The sequence below is a fragment of the Python bivittatus genome, unplaced genomic scaffold (assembly GCF_059951505.1).
Source record: "Python bivittatus isolate LINGU-HERP-01145 unplaced genomic scaffold, Pbiv_v1 ctg000020_np1212, whole genome shotgun sequence".
Lineage (NCBI taxonomy): Eukaryota > Metazoa > Chordata > Lepidosauria > Squamata > Pythonidae > Python > Python bivittatus.
Window position 1 is genome coordinate 58,145,783 of NW_028277030.1, and position 20,160 is coordinate 58,165,942.

A 20,160-nucleotide genomic window follows, 5' to 3' on the forward strand; every position below is an offset into this window, starting at 1 on the left:
ATCTGAGCTTGAGCTTCATTATCGATCCTTCCAATGAGCAATCAGGGTTGATTTCCTTTAAGATTGACTGGTTTGACCTCCTAGCAGTCCAGGGGACTCTCAAGAGTCTTCTCCCGCGCCACAGTTCAAAGGCATCAATTCTTCCGGCTTGTGATTCTTCCAGCCTGGCATTTCTCATGATGTACTCTGCATATAGGTTAAATAAGCAGGGTGACAGTATACAGCCTTGTCGTACACCTTTCCCTATTTTGAACCAATCGGTTGTTCCATGATCGGTTCTAACTGTTGCTTCTTGGCCCGCATACAGATTTCTCAGGAGACAGGTAAGGTGGTCTGGTACTCCCATCTCTTTAAGAACTTGCCACAGTTTGTTGTGATCCACACAATCAAAGGCTTTTGCATAGTCAATGAAGCAGAAGTAGATATTTTTCTGGAACTCTCGTGCTTTCTCCATGATCCAGCGAATGTTGGCGATTTGATCTCTAGTTCCTCTGCCTCTTCGAAACCCAGCTTGTACATCCGGTAGTTCTCGGTTCATGTATTGCTGAAGCCTAGCTTGTAGGATTTTGAGCATAACCTTGCTAGCATGTGAAATGAGTGCAATTGTGCGATACTTTGAGCATTCTTTGGCATTGCCCTTCTTTGGAATTGGAACGTAAACTGACCTTTTCCAATCCCGTGGCCACTGTTGCGTTTTCCAAACTTGCTGGCATATTGAGTGCAGCACTTTAACACCATCATCTTTTAGTATTTTAAATAACTCAGCTGGAATACTGTCATCTTCACTAGCTTTGTTGTTAGCAATGCTTCCTAAGGCCCACTTGACTTCACTCTCTAGGATGTCTGGCTCAAGGTCAGTGATCACACCAGGGTGGACATCAGGGACATTAAGATCTTTCTTGTATAGTTCTTCTGTGTATTCTTGCCACCTCTTCTTAATCTCTTCTGCTTCTGTTAGGTCCCTGCCTTTTTTGTCCTTTATCATCCCCATCTTTGCACTAAACGTTCCTTTCATATCTCCAATTTTCTTGTAGAGATCTCTAGTCTTCCCCATTCTATTGTTTTCCTCGATTTCTTTGCATTGTTCATTTAAGAAGGCCTTCTTATCTCTCCTTCATATTCTCTGGAAATCTGCATTCAGTTGCTTATATCTTTCCCTTTCACCCTTGCTTTTCGCATTCCTTCTTTCCACAGCTATTTGTAAAGCCTCATCAGACAGCCATTTTGCTTTCTTGCATTTCTTTTTCTTTGGGATGGTTTTAGTTGCTGCCTCCTGTACAATGTTACGGACCTCCGTCCATAGTTCTTCAGGCACTCTGTCTACCAAATCTAATCCTCTAAATCTATTCATCACCTTCACTGTGTACTCATAAGGAATATGATCTAAGTCATACCTGAGTGGTCTAGTGGTTTTCCCTACATTCTTCAATTTAAGCCTAAATTTTGCAGTAAGAAGCTCATGATCTGAGCCACAGTCAGCTCCTGGTCTTGTTTTTGCTGTCTGTATAGAGCTTCTCCATCTTTGGCTGCAAAGTATATAATCAATCTGGTTTCAGTATTGACCATCTGGTGATGTCCATGTGTAGAGTCGTCTCTTGTGTTGTTGGAAAAGAGTGTTTGCTATGACTAGCTTGTTCTCTTGACAGAACTCTATTAGCTTTTGCCCTGCTTCATTTTGTACTCCAAGGCCAAACTTGCCTGTTATTCCGATTACTCCTTGACTTCCTACTTTAGCATTCCAATCCCCTATGATGAAAAGGACATTTTTTTTTGGTGCTAGTTCTAGAAGGTGTTGTAGGTCTTCATAGAAGCGGTCAACTTCAGCTTCTTCAGCATCAGTGGTTGGGGCATAGACTTGGATGACTGTGATATTGAATGGTTTGCCTTGGATACGCACTGAGATCATTCTGTCGTTTTTGAGGTTGTACCCCATTACTGCCTTTCCCACTCTCTTATTGACTATGAGTGCAACTCCATTTCTTCTAAGAGTTTCTTGCCCACAGTAGTAGATATAATGGTCACCCGAATTAAATTCACCCATTCCCGTCCATTTCAGTTCGCTGATTCCCAAGATGTCGATGTTCAATCTTGTCATCTCATGTTTGACCACATCCAGCTTGCCTTGGTTCATAGATCTTACATTCCAGGTACCTATACAATATTGTTCTTTACAGCATCGGACCTTCTTTTCGCTTCCAGATACATCCACAGCTGAACGTCCTTTCGGCTTTGGCCCAGCCGCTTCACTCTTTCTGGAGCTACTTGGAATTGCCCTCCGCTCTTCCCCAGTAGCATATTGGACACCTTCCGACCTGAGGGGCTCATCTTCCGGCGTCATATCTTTTAGCCTTTTGACATTGTCCATGGGGTTTTCTTGGCAAGGATACTGGAGTGGGTTGCCATTTCCTTCTCCAGTGGACCACATTTTGTCAGAACTCTCTGTCATGACCTGTCCGTCTTGGGTGGCCCTGCACGGTATAGCTCATGGCTTCACTGAGTTACGCAAGCCCCTTCGCCACGACAAGGCAGTGATCCATGAAGGGGCACAAATTCACTAAGCTGCACCAAATCAAGCAATTTTTGTAAATTTACCAAACAGTGCATATAAGCTCAGAACTGAAATTTTCTTGGCTTTAATTTCAAAGTTACCTAACCATGGAATTTTAAGCACTTATTCCTACCCCTCTACCAAACTGTTGAATCATAGTTGGCTATTTTACTGTTCCTAGTATTGTGACCTCTAATGAGGAGAAAGACAATTTTGTAATTCCAACTGATAAAAATCCAGAAATTACTGTTTCAATATCAGAACTATGATATGAATGAGGAAGGAGGAATTATCATTTTACTAAAAGAGACAGTATTACTTCAGATGTTTGTAGTTAAATGCTCATTTACTACTTTGGACCAGTTTCATAAAATTATTAAATTGAACCATGTAAAAAGTTATTTGGACTTTGTAGAATTTTGTGTGTACTGAAACTAATAAGGTGCATATATTATTTATACATTAAATGTTCCACAAGACATATGCACTGATAAGACCTGTGGTTGGGAAGACTTCATGAGAACCATTACAGATATTTATTTCTGAAATTAATTTCAGACTGCCAAGAACCTTTACTAGATAGGGTTAAAATATGGTACTCATACATACACAACATGAAACACTGCTCACTTTTCTTTCCATATTGAGAAACATGAGATTCAAGCATGAAATACCAAGTCAGATCATCTAGGCTTGTTAAGATCTTTTGGTAGCAGTTGTCTTTCAGCTTTATTTTTAAACTGAAAATATCACAAACTGAATGAAAAGCATAAAAATAAAGCTAACATCTTTCTACAATTTTATTTTTGTTCTAAAAGAAAGGCAATGGGCAATACATTTTGAATTGAAAAAATGAGTAAAAATTTGATGTATTTGAGTGCAGGAGAACTGCTCCTGTCTGTGCTCCTGTACTCTGAAGATGCCGGTCACAGGTGCTGGCGAAACGTTAGGAAACAAAACTTCCAGAACACGGCCACACAGCCCGGAAGACTCACACCAACCATGAGTAAAAGTTTCTTTCCTTCTCCCATGCTCTCTTTTATTAAGATAGCATCTTCCTATTGCTGCTTTCATTAACAAAAATCAGGGGAAAGTAATGTGTGACTGCCCTGAATGATGACCCCTAGCTTACTAATCACTGAAAACAACCACATGAGATTTCATACTCATTACTTTGGTAATTCTTAGTAATAAAGGATATTAGAGACAGCTCATGGATTTTGAAAAGGTAGTCAACTTTAAACTTCCAATGACTAACCAATAATCCACACACCATTTCTGCTAGAATAATCAGGAATTTATAATCAGGAGTATTTAGAGCAAAAGTAATCTGATAAAAATATACCAATTTTTAGACAAGCAAACATTTACATGAAGGTATTTTCTTCAGATTATGGGGAAGTTCAGTCCTTTTCCTGATATACTTCTCCCCTCTTCTATGAGAGAAGTAAGAAAAATGAAAAGCAAAAGTATATTGTTGCTTGAATTTAACTTCCATTTCAAAAGAATGATGGAAGTGATGGACATTTTTAGCAGCTAAGCTTTCTGTTGCTTTCCATAATGTACAGTAAAACAACTTTCAGGCTAATGAGAATGTAAAGAATAGGCTTCATGGTAAACATGAAATAGAACAGGTTTGTCTAGTTTCGGGGCATATAAGGAAGGCATTTTGTTTCCATGTATCAGCACTGACTTTTAAAGGAAGTATTCATAGCTAGCCACATATAACCAAATATCCACATTAAGTAACTGCATAACTGTACAGTAATTAAGATATTGCAAGAGTACTGTAGTGGCTAACATCCTGCTAAGTCCCCACTTGACCAAGGAACTTATTAGCCCAATCTATTTCACAAGGTTGTTGGGGTAGGGGTAGGATACGGGGTAGGATAAGGGGAGATAAACAAGTAATAATAAATTTTAAAAAATATTTCCTGCAACCCTGGAATAGTTGTGTGAAGACATATTTCTCCATGCAACTATATTTTTTTTAAAAAGTGTGGGATACAGAGTGCAAACAATATATAAATTAAATAAACACTGAGAATAATTTTGCCATGCTATAGAAATATTGTATTTAAAACAGAACACTGCCTAATCTTATGCTGTACATTAAGATCAGATATTGAATTGATGGAAGGCAATGTTTTTCCCCATAAATTATTTTAATGTTTTTTTTAAGTGAAGTCACAAAAATTTACCATACATATTATTTAAAGTAAATATATATTAACATAAAGATGACAACTTATATGTTCTTTTAGATTATCCAAATACTTGCCTGGAATATATCCCACTGACAATGTCATTCTGAATGGAGCTTTCTGTTGATAAGTTGGGGCCAGCAGCCTTAGACACAAGTAAAATCACCAGGCCTCTCATCTGCAAATTGTTTCTGCTATCAGACACAAAGCCCCTAGCAAAGAGGAAAAAGAATAAAATAAGTCTAAACAATACACAGAATTCTCCTAAATTTATTTTTGATCAAATGTGTTAGCTTCATACAACAACAAGCACTCATTGTACATATAATATTCCGAAAGGTGGACTTCGATGAGTTATAAATCCAATTTGAATAACCATTTAAATACTGAGCAGATTATTTTGAATATGCTCAACAATGGTTATTTCTGATCATGTAAAGATATTTTAAACCATGATTCAGACCACTTTCTCAACCAGATCAAACCCAAAGTTGTGCTTATACATCAATGTTCCCATCCTGACGCCCTTCAGTTTGCCAGGACCACTAGTCACAGAATTCTCAATTATTGTGTCTACTGACTATTCTAGCTGAGCATTTCGTAGTTCAGAGCTTTAAAACCTGGGCAACAGTGTTTATTCCATGTCCTACTTTTTTTTAATTAAAAGAATCTTTAAAAATTAAACTAAATTGAAAATTGGTGTGCACAAAGCTAAGTACCAGCCTCAAGCTGAATTGTTACTTCCAAGAATGCTTCTTGTCCCTCCATACACTCCAGAGGCATTTGTACAAAGTCAAAATGACACAAGACTGAATCTCAGTGCTTTATTGGACGTATATATATATATCTCCCTGAAAAAAGGAATAAGGCAAGCTGAGAGGGTAGAGAACAACCTGAAATATTAAAGTGGATGATGGGGAGCAAGCTTACCAGTGTGTCTTCTGATAAATTGGTATTTTGTGACTGGCCATATCCACCACAGATAATATGCTCTCAAAATTCCAAATGGTTATACATCCTTTTCCTAGTTCAACAAGGGGCTGGTGGGGATGGCGGGAGCCTATCTAGACTGGTTTTATTTTGGGATTGCTTCAACATTGCCCTCCACATTTTAAATTTCTAGCCATTAATAATCACATGCATACCATTAATACTGGGACTTCCTGGAAAGTATGCATTCAGACAGTACTAAGCATTTGGGGTTGAACTCTGAAGGAGCTATGCAAAACCAACTCCTTTCTGTGAACTACAGAAAATATTACTGTTCACTATGATGCTGCCACAGTACAATAAAAGTAGCATAACCTAGATCTCCAAAAAGCTAATCAGGGTCAGACCTGGTTAGTACTTGAATGGGAGACCATCAGGGAGTCTCAGGGCTATAGGCTAGATTGGAAAATCAAACACACAAAACTCCCAGAAGAAGGCAATGACAAATCATTTTGATTGTTGCTAAGAACACTACATGAACTTTGGAAATCTTTTATTTTTCATAATGTTAAGCAGTAGCCAGATGCTGCAAACTTGGTTGTTTTTAAATTGAAAGAAGAAAACTGTACACAATGTGGTTCTGGAAAACCAATATGTATTTCTCACATTGGATTCTGTTTATTAGAACTTCATAAGATATATTTGATATTTGACTCATTGTATTTGTATGTAGTATTTCTCACTGTTGTAAAATTTCTAGAGCAACAGTTTCTGTATTAGACGCATATTCAAGGGGAAGGTTCATTTCAAAAAGCATGTATAGAGAAGGGTGTACAAATGCAAATAAAATTAATATACTATAGCATAAGAGATTGTATGGTTAAGCAGTTAACCCTGAAGGTATTTTGCAAGTTGTTTAACTGATTTAAATGAAATCAGTATTCAAACTAGATGCTCAAAATTCTAAAGTTAGAAGAAAAGTTCCGTCTACACATCCATCTTCACTGAGGTTGAATGAAAATGTAAATGAAGTCTATTACCATATGACAGAAAATACGTAAAAATAGAATATAGAGACAGTGAAGAAGCACCAACCTGTGAAATACTTCATTCTAATGAGAAAAACAGCTGCTAATTCATAGCAACTCTATACAGGGAAATAGCGGACGCTATTAAGCAAGAACATAGGCACAAATTCATATAGCATCCATTCATATGATCTGTACCATCCAGTGTTCCCTAAGATTATTTATTTTTCCTTTCCAAATTGTGAGCTAAGAATTAAACTTTTTTTTCTATCCATCCAGTTATGAATAGACTTATATTAGAGACATGGACTCAGTCTTCACTAAAGTAAATTGCATGAGATTTGAAACAAATAAACCCTAAGGTAATCCTCCTTTAGTAACCAGAAGCTACGGCAATCACCTGAAATGGCTTCAGGGGTCATATTCACATTCTACCTGAATCCATGTCCCTAGAGATATTCTACCCAAGTCACAGGTACATAAATGTCTTCCAGATGGTGCAATTATTCTTGATGGGTATGTAGCAGAAGACAGGTTCCTCTAGGGGAAAAAGCAGCTGGAAGCAGCACAAGTGGAACTGGGCACACACACACACACACACACACACACACACCCCTTAACGTCAGAGTCAGATTCCTTTTTAAAATCCTGGACAAAATATTACAAGTGTAAATATAAACTCTTAAGATTATAACGTAGCTTGTTCCAGTTTGTCCACCTTATTATTATTAAACACTATACCTTCAAGCTAAATAGAATTAGACCAGTGCAACCATCCACTGCAATTCCAGGCTTACAGAGCAATGAAACAATAGGAGGGAGAACACAATTATTCTCAATGCTATTCTTGTGACAAAAACAAGTTTTAAAAATTAACAAATTGATAGATGTAAATGCAGAACTCTTTTAATGTTCTTGACTAGCTATGTAGAGGGAAGCCTAGCTCAGAAACAAGCACACTATTCAAGTGTGCTGATACAAAGACTCGCACCACCCACACAAGCAGTAACACTGGATAATAATTTTTTATGCTGAAAGAATTACACCTCCTACTACTGTCCATCTGTTTAAAAGAATAAATCAACCAAACATAAGTATTCCTATGAAAGCTCTGCATACTTCAACTTCCAACGCTCAGCTATTTCACTTCTCAGTAGAGATAAGACATAAACCCATAATTTCAGTGGTTTCTATTCATTGAAATATTTTTGGCAAAAAGAGGAACAAACATTTAGGATTTGGAGGATGATTTTTATAATGACCATTCAACAATTACATTTTAGCAATCGTACCTATACCTCATCAGACAAAACAATGTAGACAAAATGGCAATGTACATTCTTTGTTTATAATAGTACAAGATTAAACACTTATACTTTTTAAAATTTTTAGAAGAATTCAGGGAAGAAATTGAAACAATGAGCAATTCATGCCCAAATTGCAAAAATACAATGTAGCTTTGATGGCAGCATTTACAGGACATATTAAATTTTTGCTCCATGTGACAAGCAAATAAAGTGAATAATTGCAAGTTATATACAGTATTTATTTATTTATTTATTTATTTGTTTATTTATTAAATTTGTATGCCACCCATCTCCCCCCAATGGGTGAGACAGTATGCATCTCAAAAAAAATTAGAGGAGATAAATAAATGTATGTACCTTAGTAGAACATGCATTAAAAATGAAGTTTTAAGACACGCAAATGCTGGTAGAATGATACTCAGTAAGTACATGGTCTGTTGTAAAGAATGAATATTGAAAAATGTGAAAATGGCTCTATATAAGAGTATACTTCTACCCTCTTTGTCAGATATAAGTGGGAGTTGAGAGTCAAGAGACATAAAAAAATTGAACACGGGAATAAAGTACTGAAGTGTATAGAAAAAACATGAAAAGAAAGGATCAATAATGAATGAATGTTTTCTTTCTTTTATCTTAAATATTACTTCTTGTTAGTTTTTATCTTTCTTGTTTAAAAAATTAATAAAGTTATTCCCCTCTCCAAAATAAAGAATGGATGCTGAATGCCTGTGGACTGAACACAAAAGTGAGTGAACAGTGTGAAAGAAGTACACTGATATAAGTTGGTTATGTAGAAAGAATAAACTAGAAGTTGCAAAACAAATATATGATGGAAGAGCAAATAGATTGAAAGGAAAGAGAAGACTGAGAAAACCATGGTTGAATTGAGATTATTTGGACCATATATAAATGCACATACCACAACTGTCAGGAGCCCCTTACCCCAAACATGTTTTTCCAATGATTGTACATAAGCTGTGGAGGGAAGCTGCATGAGCCTAGTAAAAGATGCAGCTACTTGAAGGTTTCCAATAGGTGCCATGTGTATACCCACATACACCCCAAACCACATTTCACCTTCTGAACCTGGATCTCTAGACCGCCCTACTAGATATTAGAGCTGTGCAAAGCATTTGAAAGAGATGCTCCACAATTTGCATTAGCACACATAAAGTATCTCTTTTTGCTCTGTTAAAGCAGTTGTGTCTTTCAGAAGTTTTCAGTGGTGGCTCTAGAAATTACTCAATTAATACTTCTGTCACTTAAGACATCTCACTAAGAAATACCAAATGGTGAGACTTTACTACACTTGAGTTTCACCTGATAGTTTCCAAAAATTAAATAACATTTTCAACCATTTCCCCCTCTTGTATTATAAACTGGGTTGGCAGGGGAAAATAAAACAATTAGGAGCACAAACATGATGCTTATTGAAGGAGCCCAAAGACAAGAAATAAGATAAACAGGTCCAGAAGAAGCACCTATACACCATTTCAATTTTTAAAACCTACATTATTATACTCTCAGTCTGTTGCACAATCCCGTCATCCATATAATATTGTTATATACAAAAGCAGATGACAGTTTTAGTAATTAAAGTATCACTGTTTCCACAATATTAAGCAATCTATTAACTGTGAACAAAGTTTTCATTTTTTACAAAATGTATATACTGAACCCTTTATAGTTAATAATTTGTGGAAAAGTAACTTGAAAAATTCTGATATGTTTCCCATGGATGTGTTCATTCCTGAGAGAGCTCAAGATTTCAAAAGGTGAAACATTTAAGCAACTTGTGGTTTTGGAAATGTTCGTTTCCACAGCAACCAGCATCATTTTCTTTATATAGCATTATAAACAGATGGCAAAAAGAATGCCTGTGTTTCTTTGCCAGCATGTCAATAAAAACTTCAGTATTATAGTACTGTATACTTTAATTATTTAACAATCCAGGTATACTAGCCACAGAACCTACTATTGTAGTCAAATGTTATTAAAATTTTATTCTCTCAATATACATTTTGTTTCCTATGTATCTTTTGTTAATTAACTATCCTTTGTTAAATTACTTCCGACATCCACATTTCACAATACAGTATTTTAAGAGAAAGGAGCGAATATTTGTCAGAAGAGCTATAAAAACCTGTATGGAGCACTTAAAGTTCTGAAATGAGAAGTGATAGATTAGTCCCTTTCAGACTTAATATCAAACCCAGATTTCCTATTATGTGAACAATGCAATGAGCCTCAAAATTGCATTACCACTTCTTTTCCCTCCCTACCCTTTCCTTGAAGGCTGCATTCTCCTAAAGAAAATGTTAAAGAAAACATTTACATGTGAACATGAAACTAAATTGTGCACAATCACAGTCTGCTCATCTACCAAAACTACAAACTCAAACCATTTCAGATTCTAGATCTGATATGAAACTATTATTTTCTGCCTTTGCTTGCAACAGCAACTGTATTTGTCAAGAAATTATTTGCATTATTTAGCAAAACTTCATCTCATCTTCCCAAGACAGCTTCACAGCAATCAGTGAAGTAGCAATATAGTGGTACCTCTAGTTACGAACGCCCCTTCTTACGAATTTTTCAAGATACGACCAGCTCTGGCCCCAAAAATTTACCTCGACATGCGAACTCCGCCTCTACTTACGAACCATATTCACAGCCATTTTCCCTGCTGCCACGCGGTCGCAGCTTCCTGTGGGCGAGATCGCGGTAGCAAGGAGACATTCGGTGAGACTTGTAGTGTGTTTTGTGGTGTTTGGAAGGTTTTTGTGGCGCTTGGAAGGTTTTTGAGGTTTAAAAATAAAATGCATATGTTTCAGAACTGTTTAGCCGTATTTACATTGAACCTTATGGGGAAATTTGCCTCGTGGCGCGACCAAATTCGGAGGGCGGAACGGATTAACCATATTTACATTGAACCTTATGGGAAACTTTACCTCGACTTGAGACCAACTCGAGTTGCAACCAGAGTCACAGAACGGATTAAGTTCGTAACTAGAGGTACCACTGTATATAGGTAGTCCTTGACTTATGACAGCAGTTGGGACTGGAATTTCCATCGCTAAGCGACCGCATTGCTTACCGACAATCCCCACAGTCCTGGTTGCTGTCATTAACTGAATCCCACAGTCATTAGGCAATGCAACTTCCTGCCAGCTTCCCACAACCAAAGTCAGTGGGGAAGCCAGCAGAAAGTTGCAAGTCCAAGGCCCGCAATCAGGTAAGTGGCTGCTGTCAGGTGGGGGAGGGAGCGAAGGGTGCATGGGGGTGTGGTGTGGGTCAGGGAGGGTAGGCAAGGGTGTGAGAGAGGCACTGTGCAAGTTGGGGAGGGTGTGCAGGAGGTACCATGCAGATCGGGGAGGGTTTGTGGCATGGGTTGGGGAGGATGTGTGGGGGTGTGGTGCAGGTCAGGGAGGCTGCGCAAAAGGCACCGTGCAAGTTGGAGAAGGTAAGTGGGGTTAGGTTGGGGCGCAGCATGGGTCGGATGTACAGAGGTGTGTGAGTGGCCAGTGCAGAGTGAGGACAGAGGGGCTGGGGGAGGGTGTGCAGGTGGGGGAGACTTATTCCAGTGACTTGCAATCTTCCCTTCTGGCTTCCCTTTTGACTTTTTGGGGAAGCAGCATGGTAGGTTGCAAATGGAAATCATGTGATCATGGGGCTCGTGGTAACTAGTCATAAGTGTGGATGGGTTGCCAAGCACCCAGATCACAATCACGTCTCTTTTCAGCACCATCATAACTTCAAACGGTTGCTGAATGAATGGTCATAAATTGAGGACTACCTGTAACTGGTTTTCAGTTTTATCATTCTTTTATGATGGTATATATTATTTCATTGGATGTAAGATGCCCAGAGTTGGTTTTAAGATGGGCAGCTATACAAACGTTATAAAGTTATAACACATTAAAATAATAAAATAGATGAACAATATTACACAACAAAGCAAATAAAAAAACATGATTCTTTTGCAAACAGACTAAATTAATGAATACTAACACCCAAGATTGGCACCGGAGGCCTGATCCATACTCTCCTGTTGAGAACTATTAAATAAAAGACCTTCTCCATGGAGATATTCACATATGGCCTGCCCTTTATTGACTTTTGGAAGAGTCCTATAACCCTTTATATTCCAATCAGACAAAGAAAATGATGAAGAGATAGAAGGGATGGCAGAGAACGGGATCACAAGCAGAAAATATGTGAAATAACTGCCAGCACACGTTGCCTCAGATACATTATCCTCAAAGAAATGCATTACAAATTTTCCCAAGTTAAAAAAAAATCATACTTGAATTATCCTAGATAAATTATTTTCATAATGCCCAAATATGTGATAGAATGGTTAAGATGTTGGACCTGAACCACAGAAAACTAGCTGCAAGTACATCCTCTGCCACAGACACTTGCTAGGTGGTTGTGGCCTTTCCCCCCCATAAAAACTCTGAGAATTGGGCTGAGAGATTTTCTTGGCAATCCTCTATGCACTTGCTTTTTAACAAGAGGCTTTTTCTGGTGTGTCACTCTACATGGACTAGGATGCCCTGCCCATATTCATGCCTTGATCACCACCCAATGCAGCACATTTTATGTAGGTATGCCTTTGGAGATACCCCAGAAGCTACAGCTGGTACAAAGTGTGGTGGTGAGATTACTAATAGGACAACCCACCAGTGTAAAATAGCACCTACACTAAAGTTGCTGTACTGGTTGAATTAGGCCTGAAAGCTACTGGCAAAGTGTTGGTCATTTAAAGCCCTATAAAGACTATATGCCTGAAACTCCCTACATAGCTATCATAAGAAAACAACTGCAAAATTTCAATCAACTTTGTTAAATCTGAAAAATCTCTAGGATAGGAATGAAATGCAAGGCAAAATTAGACAACATATAAGAATGTTTGTCTAGCTTAAGAACCAAGTTTAGAGATCTGGAATTCTCTAGGTTTAACCATCTAACTATCAAATTAAATCTGAGTTGGCCCAGCCAATGGCTATATCAATATGGTTACCAAATGATATGTTGTGACCCCAGAAAACCATTTTCTGAAACAATTCTGTTGCAAGACTCAGAAAGTTAGGAACTATGAATATTACTATAGTGTCAATGTATAAAATAATATTTCATTCACAATCACCACACAAAGCAAAATATACTTGTGCATTAAAATAACAAGTGAAATCCAACTAAATAATGCTCAGAATGTAGACAAAACTTTAGGACAAGTGAGTTATGGCATCAGTTGAACATATTCTTGACATGGATTTCAGATGCATTTTACAACATACATAAATATTCTCTCTGGTGGCTCTTCAATCCTAAACATAAATTGGGATGGTAAAAAAATACGCTGTTGTATGTTAATATAATAGTTGCTGTATTCTTTGAATAGCAGTCGTATAAACAAACCCACTATAGTCCATCCCAAGCATCTTGATAGGCTGAGTTACAAATCTTCTGTTCCCTGCCTCTTCTGTTTTGGAAGACAGTCATAGACAGGGAATGAAAGAGGGCCAATGCTACAGAGCACCTACCTTATTTTTTCATCAATAAGACAACCCCCACTTTTCCAACCCAAAATTAAGAAATCAATATTTTAAAGATAGTGCAGAACACATTTTTATTTAGTAATTAGGTAACATTTACCTGATACACTTGGTGGGAGGAGGTCCAAACCGTCTCTCTGCAGCTCTATTTCCATGCTCTTTTGCATAACTGATTGCATTCAATCACAAGTGAAACTGCCGATAGCTTGTCTCTGCAAACAGACTTCCTCCAATTGGTTTGTTCAGCGTCAGCTGATGTCAGTTACATCAGGCTTGTGATTGGAAGAAGTCTGTTTGCAGAGACAGTATGGGCAGTTTCACTCGTAATTGGAGGCTCATGATTGGAGGAAGCAATAGGAGGAAGCCTGTTTGCAGAGACAAAGTATGGGCAGTTTTGCAACCGCGTGGTTCTCTCCTTGGCTTACTTCCTTGCATAAGACACCCTTCAATTCTTAGTGTAAGGATTTTAGAAAAAAGTATTGTCTTATAGTCGGAAAAATACAGTATATAGAACTCTGAGATTGCTGTGTGGGATTTCAGCAAATAAGCATACAAGAACCACCCAAGGTGAGATAGACTTTTGCTCAGCAACAAAAGGGATCAGGAGAAGCCACCTGGTGAGATACAGGCATATACTGAAAGTGCTATATTCAGGGTCAGAAAGTACCTCCCAGACTACTTGCTATTTTTATGTGTCTGAATCACTAGATAAAAAGAACCACAATTTTTTTTATAGCCTGAACTAAAAATTGTATGTCCATGCATACCTACCCAATTCTAGTTGGCCAGGCTACATTTGAGTTCCAGAAGAAATCCTATACATTTTTATATCTTCCAACAAGGCTTGAGTAGTCCATCAACATTGGCCAGTTCCATCTTGGCACTTTTCTCACACCTCCTGCTAGTTAACAGTATTTACACCTGCCACAAACACCAGACTCTTGGCCATTTACAATAATGATAGCAAACAAAAACAAGGTAAAAGGGTTAAAACATCCACAGTAGGACTAAATACCAAATATGTATATCATAATAATTACAATAATCCAACACAGCCACTATTCACCATAGAAAATTTGGAGCTAACTTTTAAAGACAAATGAATAATAATTCTGCTCTGAATTTGATTAACTTATATGTCCAAATAAATCTGATAATAGTAAACAGATATTTAGAAGAAACATTTAAAGAATTGAAGGCAGTTCAAACTAATTATCTTATACACCTTACATTTTAAATTTTAAAGAAAGTGTAAGGCATCAATAATTGTGTTTATAAAATGAAAACTAGTTATTTTATGAAGAACTTTAAGGACCCTAGTCAATTGTATCAATCACTGAAACATAATCCACAATTAAGAGGTAGAGGTATGTAAAACCATACTAGATCATCTAACATCTCCTGCCAAGGAACATGGGAGAACTGCAAAACAATGAAGAAAACACAATCAAGTCAGAATATAAATCAACATTCCTATATGTATCCATTGGGGGAGGAGCAAACACCTTACTATTAGCACCCTCCAATACCTGCTTATATTTTCTTAATTTTATCAGCTATTTTGTTTTACTTTATTAGAACCTGAAATTATCTGTATGGCTAGACCTTAATCATTACTGGCTAAGAACTCTATTTACACTCCTCCACATAAGATAATACAATGGAAGAAAAAAGAAATGACCAACCATGAATTCTGTGGTGCTTATGTATGTACCTATTTTAATTGACAAAAGGAGAGATAAGCTAAGGAATAGAAAGAAAAATTCACTGGGTCATCAGCTATCTTTTAATCAATTATAGTGAATGAAATAAAACATTTTTTCAAAACTGTCACATTAAGAAATTACTGAGCATCACCAAATACTTTTACTTTTCAGTGATATATCTTCAAACTTGAATCAAGTTCCTTAGAATGTACTAGGAGTTCACTGAAGTGAAGCACTTTGGATACCATCTCATGATTCTTCCTGAGAAATTAATGCGAGTGTTTAGAAGTGCCACTGAAGTCTATAAAAAGTCAAAATATGTTTGGCACACTAATAATTTCAAAATAGCCTTATAAAATGTTTTTACCTGCCTCAACTTGGGAATGGAATGGTATTTTCCCCCATCCTTCAGAAACCATTGTACTTAATTCCTATATTTGTTACTGATTCATTATATCATACATTAATTCCTTTATTATGTAGCTCATATCATACAGATCTTTGGAAAATAGTTGTCCCAAACACTTAATTGTATCTCAACATTTTAGAAATCCATTGTAAATAAAAGGAAAACATGAACCCATCTATCACACAAAGGAATAAACAGAAAGGTAGAAAAGATGAGTCAAAGCGAGTAATATACTGCATACAAACTAACAGTATGTTATCACAGTGCAGTTCCAATGGTCAAAAAAGCATATGGTGCCTACTCTCCTCACCACTTCTTTACAAGTGAACATTTTTTTTATTTTTGCAACTCCACAATAACAGCAGCAACAAAATTATTCAAATCATACTGATAATATCTAGCATACAAAAATCAGTTCATATGTATACCAAAAAAAATCTCTAGCAGAGATATCCTGAGGAAACTAATTCCCTATGGGTCTCTACACCAGACTGTAACATTATTCAGAATTTAGCATACCTTAAAGCTCACTACTTTAAAACATGCATGAAATTCAGAAGCAACATAGCACCTGCTCTAGAATTAATTCTAGGCAATTCTAGTTTAAAAAGACTTCAGGCAGCCAGTGTTTACTCAGACAACACATGTAGAACAATACTCAGACTCTAAACAAGGAAATACCATACATTCAGCAAAAGAAATACAAGGAGCTTCGTGACATCAGAAGAGTTCTAATTATGGCAAGGCAGTGTTAATAGTTGAAGTGTTAATAGAAGTCGGAGGGGGGAGGGGGGAGGGGGGAATATGAGCACTTGGATTTAATCAGAAGGGCTGACAAGACTTCAACAGCTTACCAGAAAAGTACTGGCCAACAAGGGCCGGATGAAGGCTTACCTGGCCGTATCAAGCAATGGGTGCTTGGTTCCCACCAATTTGCGCACCTGCATGGCGATGTTGCTCAGCTCGTCGCTCAGGAGGCACCGGAGGCTCATGAAAGAGGTCGGGTAGCCCACAATCTTCTCGGCCTCCGAAACCACTTTGCTCCAATGGGAAGCCGAAGAAGGCGACGGAGAGGCAAAGAAGAGGCGTTGCCGCCGCCCGGGCTTTCCCCCTCCTTCGGCCCAGAAGCGGGCAAGTATCCGGGAGCAACTTTTAGCACAAGGCGACAGCAACACGGGGCGCATCATCACTTCCAAGAAGCCAAAGTCACCAATGCGGCCCTTGCTGCTACCTGGCTGTCTCCAAATTGTACCTGTACAATGCACAAGCAGGACCCGCTACAGTTTTGATCATCCGCCCTCTGCCTACACCTTCAGAGTATCAAGTCCTACTCCAACCTCCTACTAGCTCCTGCTTTTCTCCACTCTACCTCTCATATTTATGCGTGCCTCACGTTCCGCCCCGCTCCTTCTTGGAATCTTCTCCGTCTACCACAGAGCAGACTAGTTAGGGCTACTACCGCTTCATAAACTCCTTGAAGTCGGCGGGTGGAAACTCTAAGTAGCCGTCCCGGCACTGAAACGGCACGCTAACCTCACGGAGGCAGCCATTTTAAGTGTCGCAAAATGACAGAGAGGGAATCGAGGAAGTTGCACTTTTGCACCGTTTCTTTACGTTACAGTATTGCCAGGGAGTACAGTAATCTCTGGAGGAAACCGAGTAGTTGGTGTAGTTCGTAAGCAGTGTGCTCCGAGTACCAAATTGCCTTAGGTCTGGTCCTCAAGGCTGGCCGTAAAGCGGAGCATAACATTCGTGATTCCTAAAGTGCGATCTCCAATCCGGTTGTAGAGTTGGAATTCTGAAGTTAATCTCATTCATTGACTTCTACTAAGAACTGCCACCTCTTCTTCTGTACGAACGTCACATAAGAGGAATGCAATGAGGAACCATCGTCAGATCGCGGGCATTTTTGAACCCATCCAGTTAGCTGGGATTTTAGTTTCATTGACCCGCTAAATAACTTGTGGTTAAAGAAAATAGCCCTCGTTCCAGGATCTTAATTTTGAATATTACAGTTATGTACACGTTTATACCAAAGTAAATCTTTCTTTGTTTAGTGAAACACGTCTCTACGGAAGCATACGTAGAATTATGCTCGTGAAGCACGTTACTATTATTAATTAAATTGTATGCCACCTGACTCCCAGAGACTCTGAGTGGTTACATTTCAGTAAATGTTAGTGAAATCAATTGCACTTAGAATAAAGATAAAATTACAAATTTTCTCATGAGCAACACATTTTCCAGCTCAAAATTAAGAGTTATTGTTAATGATGGAAAGTTTTTTTTAAAAAATGTTATAGCATACCCATATTATTATTACATTAATAATGTGCATTACTTATGTATAAGATCCTTTAAGTTCAAATAGCCTTAGTTCCTCGTAAGTGACCATAGGATTGTAGGCTTTCCTGGAGCTGGCCCTATTGTTAAAGAATAAGGTAGCTGCTGGGCTGGGTTTGCATGAATACTAAACCATAAACTAGCCATCCATTATTTTAGCATAGCATGTCATAGGAACCCACTCTGTATAGTTAATTTATGGTTATATGTGTCACATGATCCTGAAAATTTGTTAATTAAGTACATCATAGTTAAATGTGTTATGCAAACACAGCTGGATATGTTTGTTAAGCAATTGGCAGTGGCACACAACCGGGGCTTATTTCTACCAAGGTACTTTGCTGATATAATGGAGAATAATGCCCTGTTAAGAAGTGTTGTTTATAAAAATATGTAACAGTCCCAGGAATAAAACTATACAGAGAAAAGGATGTGACTCACTTATAGTACATATACTTGAGTTTTATAGGAGATTCTGCTAGTCATTCCAATTCTTTCTTCTTGGCTGGTAGCCTCAAAATTTGAGCAAATCAGATGTCATTTTGAAGTTATTTGGATTTTCTTTAATATTAAGCTCAAGCAAGAAAAATAAAATAGAAACCTTTCCTAAGTTTCACTTTTCTTTTTTTAAGCCTCTCCAAGATGATTTTGAAAAATAAAGCAGAAGATTTAGTTTAGAGACAAATATGTTTGGAGTGCTATTATGGCCAATGACTTACCATGGGGAATCATTGCTGTAACTTCTAACAAATGCTCCAAACTGATTTATTTTAATGGAATGGAAAGAACTTATCTTCATCTACAATGAAATATCTGCATATTAAACATAGAAACATACACATGATGGCTGCCTTTGTTATTGATCTGCAGATTATTAAAGGAAGCTATTTGAATTCTTTATTAAGTTAAACCCTAAAATAACAGAATAGCAACATTGAAACAAGAATGTCTAATACACTTTTGGGTCAAATTTAATATTAGATCTGCTTAGTTACAATTTTCTTCACTGACAACATGGTTATTAGGATGGACCTTGCTTCAGAAATGAGCTGGAAGAAACATTTTGGACCTTGAAAACATTCCAACACTTTGCTGTAAAGCCTACACTGTGTGCACAATTACTAGGCAAGTGAGTATTTTGACCATATCATGTTTATGCATATTTCCACCTCCAAGCTGTAGAAACCTGAATGCTTATTGGATATAAGCATATCAGGTGGTGTGTATTTGTGTAATGAGGGAGGGTGTGGCCTAAGGAGATCAACACCCTATATCAAGGTGTGCATAATTATTAGGTAGATTCTTTTCCTCAGGCAAAATGGGCCAAAAAAGAGATTTAACTGACTCTGAAAAGTCAGAAATTGTAAAAAGTCTTTCAGAGGGACGCAGCACTCTTGACATTGCTAAGATATTGGGGCGTGACCACAGAACCATCAAATGTTTTGTTGCAAATAGTCAAGAGGGTTTCAAGAAACGTGTTGAGAAAAAAAGACGCAAATTAACTGTCAAAGATTTGAGAAGAATAAAGATGAAGCTACCAGAAACCCATTATCCTTCAGTGCTGTCATATTCCAGAACTGCAACCTACCTGGAGTGCCCAGAAGTACAAGGTGTTCAGTGCTCAGAGACATGGCCAAGGTAAGGAAGGCTGAAACTCGACCACCACTGAACGAGACACATAAGTTGAAATGGCAAGACTGGGCCAAGAAATATCTGAAGACAGATTTTTCAAAGGTTTTATGGACTGATGAGATGAGAGTGACTCTTGACAGACCAGATGGATGGGCCCGTGGCTGGATCAGTAACAGGCACAGAGCTCCACCTTGACTCAGACGCCAGCCAGGTGGAGGTGAGGTACTGGTATGGGCTGGTATTATTACAGATGAGCTAGTTGGACCTTTTCGGGTTGAAGATGGACTCAAAATCAACTCCCAAACCTACTGCCAGTTTTTAGAAGACACTTTCTTCAAGCAGTGGTACAGGAAAAAGTCTGCATCTTTCAAGAAGACCATGATGTTTATGCAGGACAATGCTCCATCGCATGCATCGAAGTACTCCACTGTGTGGCTAGCCAGTAAAGGCCTCAAAGATGAAAGAATAATGACATGGCCCCCTTCCTCACCT

General features: G+C 37.9%; 1 protein-coding gene across 1 annotated transcript in view; it reads right to left on the reverse strand.

Annotated features, from left to right (window-relative positions):
- The window catches only part of PDSS2 (decaprenyl diphosphate synthase subunit 2), an 85,635-nt gene extending 68,381 nt beyond the window's left edge, over window positions 1–17,254 (reverse strand). The window contains exons 1-2 of the mRNA XM_088139009.1: window positions 16,588–17,254; window positions 4,830–4,964 (exon numbers count right to left, since the gene is read on the reverse strand). Coding sequence (XP_087995135.1) covers window positions 4,830–4,964; window positions 16,588–16,880 — 428 coding nt within the window. The 5' untranslated portion in view covers window positions 16,881–17,254. The remainder of the gene's footprint in view (window positions 1–4,829; window positions 4,965–16,587) is intronic.
- Window positions 17,255–20,160: the final 2,906 nt, after the last annotated feature.